At 35.0% G+C, this 16,064-nt stretch overlaps 4 protein-coding genes across 10 annotated transcripts in view; 3 read left to right on the top strand and 1 right to left on the bottom strand.

Annotated features, from left to right (window-relative positions):
• Window positions 1–8,427, bottom strand: part of pdxdc1 (pyridoxal-dependent decarboxylase domain containing 1) — a 38,452-nt gene extending 30,025 nt beyond the window's left edge. For 3 of the 6 annotated variants that reach the window (XM_073939562.1, XM_068216690.1, XM_068216692.1), the window contains exon 1: window positions 7,713–7,784. The gene's annotated coding sequence lies outside the window, so the exon portion shown is untranslated. Of the gene's footprint in view, window positions 1–7,712 lie in introns of all 6 variants that reach the window. The other 3 variants (XM_073939574.1, XM_073939580.1, XM_073939565.1) reach the window with 3 other exon arrangements.
• On the top strand, window positions 1,908–4,415 carry mpv17l (MPV17 mitochondrial membrane protein like). The gene is made up of 4 exons (XM_686547.11): window positions 1,908–2,666; window positions 2,742–2,812; window positions 3,734–3,763; window positions 3,895–4,415. The coding sequence occupies exons 1-4, from the start codon at window positions 2,354–2,356 to the stop codon at window positions 4,078–4,080; spliced, it is 600 nt and encodes a 199-aa protein (XP_691639.1). The 5' UTR covers window positions 1,908–2,353; the 3' UTR covers window positions 4,081–4,415.
• On the top strand, window positions 7,885–9,601 carry si:dkeyp-72e1.6. The gene is made up of 2 exons (NM_001386432.1): window positions 7,885–8,474; window positions 9,379–9,601. Exon 1 carries the CDS (start codon window positions 7,999–8,001, stop codon window positions 8,458–8,460), a length of 462 nt encoding a protein of 153 aa, NP_001373361.1. The 5' UTR covers window positions 7,885–7,998; the 3' UTR covers window positions 8,461–8,474; window positions 9,379–9,601.
• Window positions 9,602–12,365: 2,764 nt separating this feature from the next.
• The window catches only part of rrn3 (RRN3 homolog, RNA polymerase I transcription factor), a 13,443-nt gene continuing 9,744 nt past the window's right edge, over window positions 12,366–16,064 (top strand). Inside the window, exons 1-9 of one of the 2 annotated variants that reach the window (XM_701870.7) lie at window positions 12,366–12,439; window positions 12,680–12,797; window positions 12,886–12,942; window positions 14,367–14,456; window positions 14,536–14,665; window positions 14,758–14,817; window positions 15,694–15,757; window positions 15,855–15,924; window positions 16,002–16,064. The exon at window positions 16,002–16,064 is cut by the window's right edge and continues 36 nt beyond it. In XM_701870.7, the coding sequence (XP_706962.2) occupies window positions 12,702–12,797; window positions 12,886–12,942; window positions 14,367–14,456; window positions 14,536–14,665; window positions 14,758–14,817; window positions 15,694–15,757; window positions 15,855–15,924; window positions 16,002–16,064 (630 nt within the window). In that variant the 5' untranslated portion in view covers window positions 12,366–12,439; window positions 12,680–12,701. Of the gene's footprint in view, window positions 12,470–12,679; window positions 12,798–12,885; window positions 12,943–14,366; window positions 14,457–14,535; window positions 14,666–14,757; window positions 14,818–15,693; window positions 15,758–15,854; window positions 15,925–16,001 lie in introns of both variants that reach the window. The other variant, XM_005164109.5, reaches the window with a different exon arrangement.

Below are 16,064 nucleotides of genomic sequence, written 5' to 3'. Positions count from 1 at the left end.
AGCATTGAGCCATCACATGCATATCTTCTGGAGTACAGTAACAGTCACTCCTCCAACAATGTTTTCCAATAATGTGCACTGTTTGTTCTGTTATTATATTGCATTTAGATGACGTGGTGGCACCGAGTAGTGCTGTTCTTTACAGAATGAAGGTCACTGCTTCGAGCCTCAGCTGGGTCAGTTGGCATTTCTGTGTGAAGTTTGCATGTTCTCCTATATGTTTGCATGGGTTTCATCCAGTATGCCGGTTTCCCCCACAGTCCAAAGACATGCGATATAGGTGAGTTGAATGAATGAATATTACATTCATTTTAGGATATTATTTCTAATACAACATATTATTGTATAAAAAATTAAATATATTGAAATAAATGTAATATATCGGATATATCATTTAAATCTTTAAATGTCAGTAGTTGGTTACTGTTAAACTGTAATGTGGAATTTGTCAGGGCAAATGCTCATATACAACAACAAGCTATGTGTTAAAGTATGTTTGGCACTATGGTCTTCACCAGGGGTGCCCCCACGGGAATACATTATTGTGGATTGATTGGTGCCACTGACATAGCTGATTCACTGCCCTTCCCCCTCCCTGATTGTCGTTGACAGCACACACCTACAACATACAGCAATGGCAATTTAATATTTACCTTAAGGTACAGCAATAGAAGAAGCTGTATTTTTAATATTGTGGCTCAAAAAGGAATATGGATAAATTATATTATTAGGGTCTGTATAGTAAGTGTGTGTGTGTGTGTGTGTGTGTGTGTGTGTGTGTGTGTGTGTGTGTGTGTGTGTGTGTGTGTGTGTGTGTGCCTGTGTATAGTAATTTCCTTTTGTTCAGTTTGTTCATTTGTTTGTTTAATTAATTAATTAATCTTTATTAATTTTAGACATGGCATAAACTGTATGCTGTACAATGAAAGTATGTGAAAAATGACTGAAAAGGTATTTATTTATATGAAAGGTGTTTTTAAACTAAATATTGCTTTTTATTTGGTTTGCACATGCACTTGCTGATTTCAAGGAATACATTGCAATATTTTAAATAAATAAATAATTAATTAATTATATGAATTAAAGCCACATTTTTTCATTTACCAAAAACAAAAATGTAACATTACACTGAATGGATTATTTTTTGTGTGCCACACCAAGATTTGGTGTGGCCTCTTCTGGCCAACCCTAAGAAAATTTTCTGGGGGTGCCACTGGTCTTCACACATGAACATCCTTTTATAGGAAAGGTGCAAAGATGTTGTGAGAAATGAATTGTGCAGTGTAGAGAGCTTCAGCGAGGGACACACTTTGTGTATGCATTTTCTAGGCTAAGAATCTGAATAAAAATTTTTGTAATTACTGAAAATATTCTGAATTCCTTTTTTTTCAATTTAGAAATCAAGATATGGACAATTCTTTGAAAACAATAATTCATTGATTTTCTTTTTGGCTTATTCCTTTTATTAATCTGGGGTCGCCACAGCAGAATGATCCGCCAACTTATCCAGCACATGTTTCATGCAGCGAATGCTCTTCCAGCTGCAACCCATGGTGACCACACCCATAGACACTTAATCACACACATGTTTTTTGGACTGTGGAGAAATAATAATAATAATAATATCATTATTATATTGTGTTAAGCCTATGCAAATCGCATGGATGTGAACTTTAAGATAAATAAAACTTTTAAAGTAAAATAAAAATGAAACAGAATTCCATGTGGCATTAGCATTCAGAAACAAATTTGAGCATTTAAGCATCAGGTATTTGCGCTGATCGCATGAATATACAGATCTGTTACCTGAGTGTGGGCGGTCGATCGTTTTTACATACAGATCAAATGAAGGCGCGCCACCCCTGAACGCGCAGGAGCGCGCGGGCAGATTAATGTAGGATTTGAGCACTTGCCTATAAGTAACGGGAAACTGCTGATGGGTGTATGAACGCGCTCTGGAGCCTTTTAACTTAATTGCTAAATGGACTAATGAACCGTAATTCTTATGTTTGCCTCGCTCTGCCTTTTAAAGTCAAAGAAGATGGACTGAAGCAGAAGTACTCGATTGATCCGGCTTAATTTGGCAGCGCTTTGTAATGATCTTGTAATGTTTCTCAATGATGTTCACAATGAGCTGTCAAACTATTAATCCGTAATTTATCGTGCGTTTAAATATACTGGACAGAACATTCTGGAAACGCAAGTTTACCTCAATATTTGACTCGTCTCAAGCAAAAGGTCGTGTTTTATGAGCTTAGCCACGGCTGTCTGTCAATGACAGGTCACCTTTATGCCCATCGACGTCATTTACAAAGGTTAAAATAGCCTTCACCTATTTTGTGTGTTGTCGAACATGAGAAAGTCTTTTTTCAAGCGTTTAAAACGAGCAAAGATCCTGCCCTGGATCAGCAATGTGACTTTATACGGATGCCTGTTCGCCGGTGGGGATTTCGTCCATCAGTGCATCGCGCAAAGGGATGAGATGGATTGGAGACACACGAGGAACGTGGCGATCGTGGCTCTGAGTTTTCAGGGCAACTTCAACTACTTCTGGTTGCGAGCCTTAGAGAGTCGTTTCCCTGGAAGATCGGCCGGGATGGTGTTCCGTAAACTGGTTTTGGACCAAAGTTTTGCCTCACCTTTGGCGACCAGTGTCTTCTACACAGGTGCTGTATGAAGGTCAAATGACAGTCGCTTATTTGCTTGTTCAGTTCAAATTACTCGGCTCTTTGTTTTCACAGGTGTGAGTTTCTTAGAAGGCAAAGAGGACATATTTGAAGACTGGCGAGAAAAGTTCTTTAACACCTATAAGGTAGACCTATTTAACAAACACTTGTACCAACTTCATGATGAACTACTCCTTTCTTGTGAGAATGAGTCATTAATGCTGTCAACTACAGCAAGAATGTTTTTACAAATACTTTACTTTTAATATTATACATATAGCCTACCTACAGCTCTATAAAACAGCAATATTGAAGAATGTCATATTCAATCTGGGTTCCCATTAAATAGTTGTGTGTTTAATAGATGTCTAATGGACATCTAATTGTAGGCAGCTTGGCTCAATTAAAGCTAAACTTGGGCTGTCAGTGAAAATCTAATAGACATCTTAGAATAGCCCCAAACTAGTCGTCAAATAGACAGATTAGACAGACTTTATATGTGTAGTCATTCATTTCTGTAGATTTGATGACTAGTCTAGTTTTGGCCTATTTTTAGACATCTATTAGATTTTCACTGACAGCCCAAATTTAGCCTTATTTTAGCCAAGACGACTATGTTTAGACGCCTATTATACATCTATTAAAAACAAAAATGCTTGCTGGGTTGTAAGAGTGTCATAATTAGTTTAGACCTTCAGTCTAGGCTTAAATTTAAAGTGTGATTATTTTACACTGTTATTTTATTAACTGTTCCTTTTTTGTTTACATTGAAGTCTCATTATGATTTTAAAAATGTAAGGAAGACCACAGCATTTTTAAAGCCTTAGACAGTTAAAATGAAAATGACTGTTTACGGTTGGTGCAATAATAATTTACACCAGCATTAAAGTGCTTTACGATTAAACATGTCAGATAAAATTGTTGTGGTTTTTGTTTATTTTCATTGATATATTTAGTTTGTTTTCAAATGGTGGTCATTTTTTTTGCTCATTTAAGTTACTATGAAATTATTTTGGATGTGTCTAGCGTTTATTGACTAATAATCTAAATATATGTTTACTTTTCAGACTGGATTAATGTACTGGCCATTCATGCAGGTGTGACCCGCCTTCTGTTATACATATATACACAGACAAGAGTGCAGTAAACACTTCTGTGCTTTGCCAACATTTTTTCTCATCTCATTGAAATAGTTTGTTTATACTGACTAATCTGTAATGTCTTGCAGTTCCTGAATTTTGTTCTGATGCCTCTCTACCTGAGGACAGCGTTCATGGGCTGCTCAGCGTTCGTATGGGCCACGTTTTTGTGTTTCTCTCGACAGAGTGGAGATGGGACCGCAGCAGTGGCCTTAGCTTGGGTAATGGCCCCCAAGAAACGGCTTCTACATCGCAGTACAGACGAAGAGAAATAGACACATAGTGGCGTACATATACAACATTGTGCCTTTGCAAAAGGACAGTTAAGTCCCACAATGGTACTATATTGAGTCTGTTGGGTTTATGGATTGTTGCCACTTATGGTTGTATTAAGAATGATAACGGGTACGTGTTTAATTTATATTTATGCTGAAACAACACTATATAGTTGTATGTGATTTAATTTATTAATGGAAGGACGATGAATTGTGACTTTATGTATTTTGCTGTGTGGTGCCCGAAGGGTCTTGTGTCATTGTGCCCCAGGTCATTAGATTGCTATTCAACCCAAATACCTTACTGATTTATTTTTAAAATGATTATAAAAGTTCATGAAGTGTGTTGTATTTTTTTATTTTCTCTTTTCAGAAATGAAGGTGCATTCACTTGAAAGGTTTATATTAGGCTACATGCATTTACTCAAAAGTGATGCAGCTTTTAAAAGATTGGTTTGTATGAAAAAATATATATATATATTAAATTCAACTTTGAAATCTGGACTTTACTAGAACTTCTATGTTAAGCAGCTTTGACACAATCAACACTGTAAAAGTGCTATAGAAATAAACACATTGAATTGAATATTGTAATACATATTATTATATAAACAGTATTTCACAGTTTACACTGCATCTATTAGCTAAATCAGTGGTTGTTTCAGATGAGTGAGGTGTTTAAACATTTAGAATTTGGAACTATGACAGCTTAATGTAGATTTTATGAGATATTGAGGGTGATGCTGGGTAACAGATAAACAGCTTTTCCGGTACTGATTGTCTGTGTTGGATTAGGCAGGATCACATGTTTGCTAATCTTTGAAGGGTAAAAATGTCTGGTGTGCGCTCTCTGTCTGCAATATATGACCTCTGACAAGTAGAGAGAATATTTTTATGATTTTAGCAGATTAGTTTCAAAAATGCCTTTTAGGTAGTACTTTATTTTTATTATGAGTTAAGTAGATTAGTTAGCATGAAAATACTAATAAATACTAATAAAATACTAATAATACTACAAAAATACTATAAAATGTTAAATAATCTTAGATAAAGTTACAACATTTTTACATTAACAAATAATGTTTTAAAAATTGTAGTAAACATGAATCTGAGCTAACATGAACTATAATGAAGAACTGTTTAACTAACATTAACAAAGACACAGATACGGTTACAAAAGTATTGTTCAATGTAAGTAAGAAATAATTGATGATGGAACAAATAATTATTTGAAATTATTGCACACCTGAGATGGTGATGCAGACTTATTATTCAATTTTTGGCTGTTAATTCATATAATATGAAACTGTAATGCCTTCGAATGTTAAACCAGAAAATTAGAATCAAGCATTTACCAGCCCCGTTATGTTTACTTTAATTATTGCAACTTTATGGTGTTTTCCTTTTACATATTGGTTTAGAAAATTATTTTATTTCAGACAAGTTAATAAGGATTTGAATAAAAAATCTAAAGTTGTTTCATTCGGCTGTGTTTTCATAATTGCAATAATTACAAAACCACTTATATTTAATTTTTTAGATGCAATTTCCATGTTAACCTTTTAATTGCATTTATAACAAGTTGAAAGTGGCCATTCCCATTTCTAAATATTCATTCATTCATTCATTTTCCTTTGGCTTAGTCTCTGATTATCAGAGGTCGCCACAGCCGAATAAACCACCAACTATTCCAGCATATATTTTACGCAGTGGATGCCCTTACAATCACAACTCAGTCCTGAGAAACACCCTCTATCATCTACTCACACTCACACACTATGGCTAATTAACCTATAGTCTTTGGACTTTGGGGGAAATGGGACCACCTAGAGGAAACCCAAGCAAACATGGGGAGAACATGCAAACTCCACACAGAAATGCAAACTGACCCAGCTGGGACTCGAACTAGAGACTACTTGCTGCGAGTGCTAACCACTGACCCACTGTGCTACCCATTTTTAAACATTAACACTGCAAAATTCTTGATACTCAGGGCAACTATTTGACCAATGTCTTTTTAGCAGTGTTGGTTTGGCTACTTTCCTATTGAAAATGGGCCACAATGTTGTACCTTGTCCTAATTAGTTGCCCTGTCACCAGGTTGCCCATTGATGGCATCCTTTTCCAAAGTTGCCCGGCAACATTGCTAAAAAAGTCTGCCCTGCAAGTGTAGCATAAGCATCAGCATAAGTCACGACAACATTTTTTTGTTGCTTAACAAAAGTCAATCACAATTCTTCGCTTTTTGTTTGAAGTGACTAATGTAAATTGAAATGACCTATTAAGTTGATTCAACTTAATAGCCTAATTGAAGCTACATTTTCCTTTTCTGCCTACATCTAAACTTTACATTTAGATGGAAAATCTTTTCCTTTACTGTCACAAAATAACTAACCAAATGACGATTTGATTAAACAATAACAAATTAAACATTATAGAAAATAAGCAAGATGGCAGAAAGATTTTGATAGACATAAGATTGTTTACTTATTTAACTATTGCTCACTCACTTTCTTTCCTTCAGTTTATTCCCTTTATCAGGGGTTGGCAACATATTTTCAGAGATAGTTTCCCCATAAATAAAACTTCTGGCATCATCAACACAGCCTTAGCTTTACACAAACTTGCATAGGTATGAGTTAATTTGAAAAATTATGGAGACCAGTATCGATTGACTTCCATAGTATTTGGTGTTTTTTTTTCTACTATGGATGTCAATGGTTACAGGTTTCCAACATTGTTCAAAATATCTTCATTTACAGAAGAAAAAGAAAACCATAAAGGTTTGTCACCACTTGAGAGTGAGCAAAAAGTGTTTTTTTAATTTGGGGTGAAAAGTTTCTTCAACCTCTTAAGGCTCAAGGTGTTTTTTTACAAGCATTTTTTTATTTCTCTTTGTTATTTGGGCTTATTGGAACCTAATTAGAATAAAACCTAAGTATCATCTTTTGATATAATGTGCTTTTAGAGAAAAATGATATCCATATATAAGGACTCGTGGTTTGAATTTAAATAAAACACTTTTCCTGACTGTTTTTTTAATGCATTTATAACATATAATTCTTTTTGAACATGGTTTGACTATCAAGAGAGTGAAAGCAAATGCCCCCTCTCCCCCCCATTTTGGACAGTTAAAAATAGTGTTTGCGACATTCCATATGCTGCAAAACAGTTGTAGGATAACACCATGTCTGTAACAAAATATAAAACATTTAAAGTTTTTTAAATAGCCACTTAAAAGCTAAAATGTGCTGTCCACGTATGTGGCTACTCAAGCCTTGGGAGGTTAATTATTATTTACATTTTATATATATTATCATATTTAATTGGCATTTTATAATTTTTAGCAGCAGCAGTCAAGAAAAATCTTTCATTAAAATTATCCCTACATTATTGAACGACACATATTTAGGACAATTTAAAAAAAAAACTTTTTTGACCCACTTAAAATGTTTACAACTGTATATTGTTGCTTCAATAAATCATAATTTATAGTTATAGCCTACGTTATCACAGAACATTGACCTGTAAGGATCTGTTAGTGTTTTACAAAAGCTCCACAGGTTTACACATCATCATCAACTGAGTGTAGCCTACTGTAAAACTGTAAGGGTGTATTCTTCATACTGTACCTGAAGAACGGCCCTCGGTGTCCTGCATGTATGTGCGTGTGCGTGTGATAGAGAGAGTGTGTACTTATGGTTGACTGTCTCTAGGTGAGTGTGTGAAGACTCTCCCACCGCTCATGCCACTCCCTTCAGGTGAACGGAAAGCTCCTTCCTTCTCGCTGCACGTCTATAAAACAAACCAAAAACAATCCAAACCTCTTCCAACGTCTGCACCCAAACGGCTAACATTTCAAAAACACAAATTCAACATTTCTGAAGGACTAAAAAAAACTATAAAAACAGGCTGGAGATGGAGGCAGCGCCGGGCGGTCTCGGGCGCTGTTCGTGCGCGTTCTGGCTCGCCGTGTCTTTCGACGTGCTCGGACTCATCATATTGTTGCTCGGCGTTTTTGGAGATCTCTTCTTCTATGACTTTTTAATATACGCGGGAGCCATCATCATATTCCTGAGCCTCATCTGGTGGGTTTTCTGGTACACGGGTAATATCGAGGTGCCTCCCGAAGAGCTTGAGGATGATGTGGGCTTGCTGAAAAAGGGTAGGGGTTTGGCTGGAGTGGTCAGGAGGTTCTCCAGTCGCCTCTCCAGCGGCATCAGGAACTCTTTCAGGAGAAATGGGGGACCCAGAGGTCAAGGTGCGACGCCTGGTCAGGGGAAGCACAGAAGAGAAGTGCCAGTGACTCTTGCAATGACCTCTCAGGATAATGTGAGCACTGTTTCTGGGGCAGTGACCGGAGAGACTCAGGCTATATGAACCACCATGTACAGGTTAATAACACAGTCATGTTTTTATTGTTTTTACAACAATTCCAATGTCACTAGTTGATCAATTCATGTTTGACCAAATCAAATATGTCAGATGGTGTCCTAAAAGTGTGTTCCACTCCTTCTTGATGATAATTGTCACATGGAGATTTTAAAAGTATCCACAGAGAGACAGAATGCATGTACAGTTGTCCTGAAAGTGTGTTTTATTCTCTTACTCATTGTAATATTTGTCACATGGAGATTTAAAAATCATCCATAGAGAGAAAGAAAACATGTCAAGTTGACCTGAAAGTGTGCTTTGCCTCTTAATCATGATCATATTTGTCACACAGACATTTAAAAATTATCCATAGAGAGAAAGAAAATGTGTAAGCGAAATGACTTTGAGGAAGTATTTGCATAAGTAAAGACAGATCACTCGGTTAAACATCAACCATGAAACCTTATAGCTCAACGAAGGACAACAGTAATGTAAAATACAACAGATGTACTGTATAGGCCTATTAATATTTATGAGACAGATTCATCCTGACAATGTATATTGTGAATATTCTTCTTATAATTTAATAGAACAGAATATAATAGATTTATTATATATAAGAGATGCGTTGACAGGCTGTTTAGCAGTCCGCAAGGTTTTTTAAGGACAAACACAAATAGTTGCAAATAAAAATTAACAAGAAGAAAGGTAATGCAACACAACGGCTAACTCATAATATGGGTATGATTTACACACTGGTATTACTAAGTTACAACATGAAAGACAATAAAGTAAAATAAGGGATTTATAAATTGTGAATAAAGTGTGTATGAAAGTATAAAAATGGCTTGTTTTCATACAGAGAGACCTTTTGAAAACAGCAATAAGCTTTATAAATAAAATGTTCTTGTTTTATTTTAACAGGCTACAGAAGAGGATAATCAACCATGACAATGCCTAAGCAGAGTTTTATTTTTTTTTCTCTTGTTGAAATATGATTTTATTTTTTTGATATTGTTGTTTTTATCACAAGTGTTTACAATTGTGTATTATGTAAAATACTCTTTTGTTGATTTGTTTTGTGCTTTGTACTCTATTTTGAAATTATGCATTGACAAGAGCAGCAATAAATGATTATGTATTTTCCTACATTTATTTGTGTGTTTTATAGGCCTTAGTCTATGGAGCCCGGTCAGTCTCAAAAATAATACATTTACAAAATAAAAAAACATGCATACACAACACAATTCACATTTACAAAATCCAATTTGTAAACACACAATTTGTGATTTCAAAAGCCAAAATCAAAAAAAATGTTCGCCAAATGAATTGGATTTGTGTATTTATGAATCTTGTTTTGAATTTATGAATTCGATTTGCATATTTTGTAATTTACTAATTGTGTATTTATGAATCGTGTTTTGGGCGATGCGGTGGCGCAGAAGGTAGTGCTGTTGCCTCACAGCAAGAAGGTCGCTGGTTTGAGCCTCGGCTGGGTCAGTTGGCGTTTCTGTGTGGAGTTTGCATGTTCTCCCTGCGTTAGCGTGGGTTTACTTCGGGTGGTCCTGCTTTCCCCCACATTCCAAAGACATGTGGTACAGGTGCATTGGGTAGGGTAAATTGTTCGTAGTGTATGAGTGTGAATGAGTGTGTATGGATGTTTCCCAGAGATGGGTTGCAGCTGGAAGGGCATGCGCTGCGTAAAACATGTGCTGGATAAGTTGGCGGTTCGTTCAGGATTAATAAAAGGACTAAGCCGAGAAGAAAATAAATGTATGAATCGTGTTTTGAATTTATGCATTGGATTTGCATATTTTAGAATTTACGAATTCAATTTACGAATTGATTTTATGTTTTTTTTTAATCGTCTTTTGAACATACAAACTGCATTTTGTGAATGTGAGCTTCGTTTTGGATGTATTGGTTCCATATAAGTCTGACATGGGTTTCAAACAACAAGCGATCACAACCCGGACATGTTTTAGTGTCCTGCTTTTATTGAATCTCAAACATTTCTACTGTACAACCTTTGGACAGTTAGAAGTGCTATTAGCTTTGCTTCCTCTTATCTTTGTTTGCTCATACCAATTTAGAACCAACGGGTGTAAATGAACAGGATGGGTGGCAGACAGTTTGATGTTTAACTCTACGACAGCCCTCGATGTTTCGCAACAGTTTACATATATTTATGTTAAGCTTTGGGTGTTTTAGCTTTATTTCTCAGTAGGTGGTTCATGTCTTTTATGTGATTTTACATGTGTTCATACATGGCATCACTTGTTGAAAATTGCACACTTAAGCTACATAAAGCAACTGTAGATGTGTTTACTGAGAAAGCAGGTTTCTTAATGAACTTTGATATATAGAACTGGGCATGGGACGATAACTGGTTTTAAGGTTTACCACGGTTTGAAAAAGTCAAGATTTTAAAACCACTAAAATTTACTGTTTTACTGTTCCTAAGGATTTCAAGTTATTTTAATGTATTTTTTATGTGTTGTAAGAAAATCAGTGTTTTTAAATCTAATATAGCTAGCAGAAGTCAATGATTTATTTAAACTATTTAGCCTGACATGTTTACCTTTCCAAAATATTTTAAATGTGAATTGTAAATTGAAGAAATGTCAAATTAAATACTGTATATTGTGTTTAAAATGGAAAAATGTGCTACTTTTACTAAGACATTAAAAAGTGAAATATTCTAGAGCTGTAATCAAAATACCTTGATATGATTTTTATCCAAGGTTATCATATAGTCACAAACTTATACCGGCCCATGCCTGTATAGAACTCTCAAATCAGCATTCTAGGGTGAAACAAAAACAAGATTTCACACAACCCAAAGTATAAAAAAAAGGAATTATATGTAAATTGTTTTGTGACATTAATTTTGTGAAAAAAAATAAATAAACAAATGCCACGAGTCTGAAATAGAAAACATTTGGTTATGAAAATTCTTAACATTGACAATGTTTTTTGTTACTACATTCACTCATTTTCTCTTTGGCTTTGTCCCTTTATTAATCCGGGGTCGCCACAGCGGAGTGAACCGCCTGTTTTTTGTTACTTCATTTTATTAAAACAGGCTAATTATATTTAAATTTTTACTTTTAACTTATGTGAGATTTATATATTTTAAGTCAGTTAACATATTGTGAGTGGAAAAGAATTGTGAAGTTAATTTGATTCAACCTAAATAAATAAATAGTACAAATATTTGTATAGGGATCCACCATATAACCTATAATTGATCTCTATCTAATCTTATATAGAGAAAGTACAATATTATATTCATTCATTTTCTTTTCAGCTTAGTCTCTTTATTAATCAGGGATCGCCACAGCGGAATGAACTACCAACTCATCCAGCATATGTTTTACACAACGGATGCCCTTCCAGCTGCAACCCATCACTGGGAAACACTCATAAACTCTTGCATTCACACACAGACACAGCCAATTTAGCTTACCCAATTCACCTTTAGCGCATGTCTTTGGACTGTGGGGGAAACTTGGAGCACCCGGATGAAGCCCACGCCAACACGGGGAGAACATGTAAACTCCACACAGAAATGCCAACTGACCCTGCTGATGCTCGAACCAGCGACCTTTTTGCTGTGAAGTTATCATGCTACCCACTGTGCCAAAGTGTTGTAAAGTGTTACCATATTCACTTTATCATAGACAAATCGTAAATGTTAACACTCAATTTTGTAATATACGTAGGCAACCTTTTGCCATCTGTCTGTCCACCAAGGAGCCCCGTGATGAACAATATTATTGTAAGCAAAGCAAGACAACATCAAGTCATCATTACACTTCAAACCACAAGGTGGCAGAACCTTTCTTTAACACAACCTCCATTTCTGTAACACAACTGAACTAAACCGGCTGCTTCCGTAACAACAAAACAGAGCTTCCGGTTGGCGTATCGCGGCATGGTCACGCATGTGACAGCTACATTATGCGTATAATGCTTAATTTAGGTATATATTTATTTGATTAAATACTGTTTGGTAAGTGCCGATTAATTACCTCGCGTAATTAATTGTAATAACAACGAGCAGTCGTTAAAGATCTTCGCACATCATATATGCTGTTGTTTATATTTACGTTATGTGTGTATTTGTATAGGCAGTGTTTACATAATAAACTGATAAACGGATACATTTGACAGCTGTTAGTTGTCGTTGACAATATTGTCATATTGTTTTATCTGCTTTCAGAACATTGTGTTTCTCATACATAATGGAGATTGAAGGCAGAGATTTCATCAATACACCACCATTGAAAACGGTGCGCTTTGGAGGCACAGTTGCCAATACTTTGGCTAAACTACAAAAGGTGCGTTAGACTAACTTAAATTATAAAAAACATTACAACGTATGAGTATTACTATCTGTAATACATGCCCTGACATGTTCTGATTCAGGGCGACACAAGCGACTATGAGCTGATAAAACATCAACTCTCAGACCCGGATATTAAGGCGAGTCTTATTTTTATTCACTCTTTCGGTCTTAAAATGAAGTTCAGGACTGTTTAGTTTCAATTCAGTAGCAGTGTATGTCAATGTTTTAATTTTCATGTTATCAGTTATTGTCAATAATGCTGTTATTTAGCTCTGTTGAGTTCAGTGTTAAGTCAATTTCAAGTAGTTGGAATAATTATTTTAAAAGTCATATTTTTTTCCTTAAGGTGCACTTAGATAAACCCACTCACAAATATTGAACTAAAGTTGGTTTTATATTCGCACATACAGACTTTCACCTTAATAATATAATTTCAGAAAAGTAGTCTTTCCAAATTCTAAACAGGAAAACCATATTAGCAACCAAAGACTACCCAAGTACAACACTATTCACAGTCAATCAAATAGTGCTAATGTTGTTTTGAAGGCATTCTTGCATGCAATTTCAGACCGAATATTCAAAGTAGCTTGTCACAAATTGTCACTGTTTAAAAAGGAATGAATGTGTGAATATAAAACCAACTTTACCTCATTCTCACAAATCAGTATGAGAGCAATTCTATGCAAATGTCAACCTTGCCATGAAAATAAAAGTTTCCAGCAAAATAGCAAACATTTTTTTTTTATGTAGGCTTGTATTGTACAGTACTGTAAAAATACTTCAATGTCTTTGTCAATGTTTTCAAACAATTATATTTGATTTATTAAAGTCACACAAGTGCCACTTTTACATTGGTCACATCCAGAACAGAAAGATAACAAAGCTTTTTCCTCATAAATGTAAAATAAAATAAAATCAATCATTTTTGTTCTATGGAGAGACAACTCTTAGCATTTTCATTAGCATGTTGCAATATTTCTTTAACTTTTCTACAAAGTATGTTGTATACTGTAAACTCGCAAACTTTTTTAGTCACATCCATGTTTATTTTCCTTATTTAAAATATAAAATATGTTTACAGATTGATATTTTTCTGATCCCATAACTCATGTGGTTGGTTGATTTGGAAATTATAAACAGATGTTTTAATATATGTCATAGGTCTCAAACTCAATTCATGGATTTCCACAGCTCTGCACAGTTTTGCTTTAACCCTGATCAAACACAGATGATCCAACTAATGAAGGTGTTCATGACTCTTTTGAACACCTCAATTATTTGGATCTCCTGTGTTTTATCAGGATTTGAGAAAAACTATGCAGAGCTGTGGCCATCCAGGAATTGAGTTTGAGACCTATGGTATATATAGATATATACATATATACTTTCTACATGAATTTATGTTTTGAAGTTTTAGATGATTTTGAGATGACTTCAAATGTCACATCCATAACGCTGGAATTGCTCATAAGTGATTCATTGATAAATCGACTGAATCAGAATGAATACTGGAGGCTGTTAATAAATTTCTGTTTTCATTGTCGTGCTTATCTCATTGCAGGATGCTCAAATTATCAACTGGTTGCAGGAATTTAGGACATGTGTCACTCAGCTTGGCAAAGATCACGAGCAATTAGTATATGTTGTTTTGGTGAGTGAAAGACTAATCTGTCTAAAGTTATATTTCAAAGCTATCAGGTCTCTAATGCAGCAAATATTTCCTGATACAGAAACTGCCGTGGCTTGGTCGCAGTCAGGCTGTGGTGGAAGAATATTTGGCTTTTCTGAGTAACCTGGTGTCGGCACAGACAGTTTATCTCAGAGCTTGTCTTCGAATGGTCGTCACTAATTTTTCACCGAGTAAGATTTATTATGATTTCTTGTTAGCACTTCACTGCTTTCACATTGTATAACATCATGTAAAAATCATGTTTATTTTCCTTTTTTCGCAGAGAGAATCAGAATCCAAGAAGGAAATGTGGATATTTCAGATTCTGATGATGAAGATGAAAGTTTGTAGACTTTTTTGTGATATTAATTATGTGTGATTTGTGACAGTTTCTTTAAGGCAAGTCATTTCACTCGGCGGCCGTCTTTCAAATGCCTCTCGTTTAGTATGCTCGGGCATTCTTATTGCATGGAGAAGCATCAAATTCTCTAAAATTGTTTGCCTAGCTTACTATTGAATTTCATATTAGAAATCACCAATAAAAGTAAACAACAACTGTCCTTTTAGTTTCATTTTTAAACATTCAAATTACACAAACTCTGCAGAAACTCATGTCTGGTCCAATCCCCTCTCCCGGAATATTGTCAGTCCATAGCGATTGGTGATTGGCTTCTGTACTTGAAGGAACGCTTTATTCGCCATATAGTGATCAATGATGGCTCCTTGCCATATTGACCGTTACACTTTTCCCTATTCAAAAAGACACGAGTGACATGTCTTGTGTATCCTGTAGTCTTTGTTTGTGATCACTGGTGTTTTGACTGTTAATTTTGTTGATGTACCATTTTATACATTTTAATGGTCTACCCTTATACTTTAGTCAGAATATATGAGAGTTTGTTGTTTGGCTAAAAAATTTTGCTGCTATTATTGATTTTTTGATTATTGATTATTCAATCTCATCGCAATATTTTGAGATAAATAATCATTGAGCAGTATTAATTTACTATTATATTATATCATTATATTGTATTGTGCTATATTATATTAAATTATATTGTTCATTATGAATAGTGGTATATTGTCTTATAAATAGTTTGTTAGCTGTTAACTACTCTTTCTCTCTATAGACTGTTAGCATTAATGAAATAAGAGCAGAGGGTCACTAATCCACCTTCTGTTTCACACAGTAATTAATTTTCTTTTCACATTTATGCAGATCTGCCAAGGACATTTGATAATTGTCATCAAGCTTTACAGCTTATCGCAAGATATGTTCCTTCGTAAGTGTCCTACAAAACCCCCAAAGCTTTTTTATTTTTGTTTTAGTAGATAAATACCTATCTTTTAACTTACAAACACTTTTGCTTGCTCTGTCAGAACCAGTCGGTTCCTGATGCCAATCCTCACTGACAAGTTTCCTTTTGTGCAGAAATCTTCCAGAACGCTTGTGAGTAATTTGAGTAAATAAAGAGTGAAGTGATGTAATTACGTGTGTTAATGAAGATAATATCATGTGTTTCCTAGGAGTGTTATGTACACAACCTGTTGAGGGTTACGGTCTACATCCCTGACCTGAGGAAAGACGTA

This window comes from Danio rerio, chromosome 3 (assembly GCF_049306965.1).
Source record: "Danio rerio strain Tuebingen ecotype United States chromosome 3, GRCz12tu, whole genome shotgun sequence".
Classification (NCBI taxonomy): domain Eukaryota; kingdom Metazoa; phylum Chordata; class Actinopteri; order Cypriniformes; family Danionidae; genus Danio; species Danio rerio.
Note: the sequence above shows the minus strand (reverse complement) of the source record. Positions and strands in the feature narration are given on the sequence as shown.

Excerpts from the sequence above, each read along its gene's own strand:
- mpv17l (XM_686547.11), top strand. The coding sequence starts at position 2,354 with ATGAGAAAGTCTTTTTTCAAGCGTTTAAAACGAGCAAAGATCCTGCCC. Across the intron at positions 2,667-2,741 it reads GACCAGTGTCTTCTACACAG|GTGTGAGTTTCTTAGAAGGC; the intron begins GTGCTGTATGAA and ends TTGTTTTCACAG. Across the intron at positions 2,813-3,733 it reads AGTTCTTTAACACCTATAAG|ACTGGATTAATGTACTGGCC; the intron begins GTAGACCTATTT and ends TTTACTTTTCAG.
- si:dkeyp-72e1.6 (NM_001386432.1), top strand. The coding sequence starts at position 7,999 with ATGGAGGCAGCGCCGGGCGGTCTCGGGCGCTGTTCGTGCGCGTTCTGG.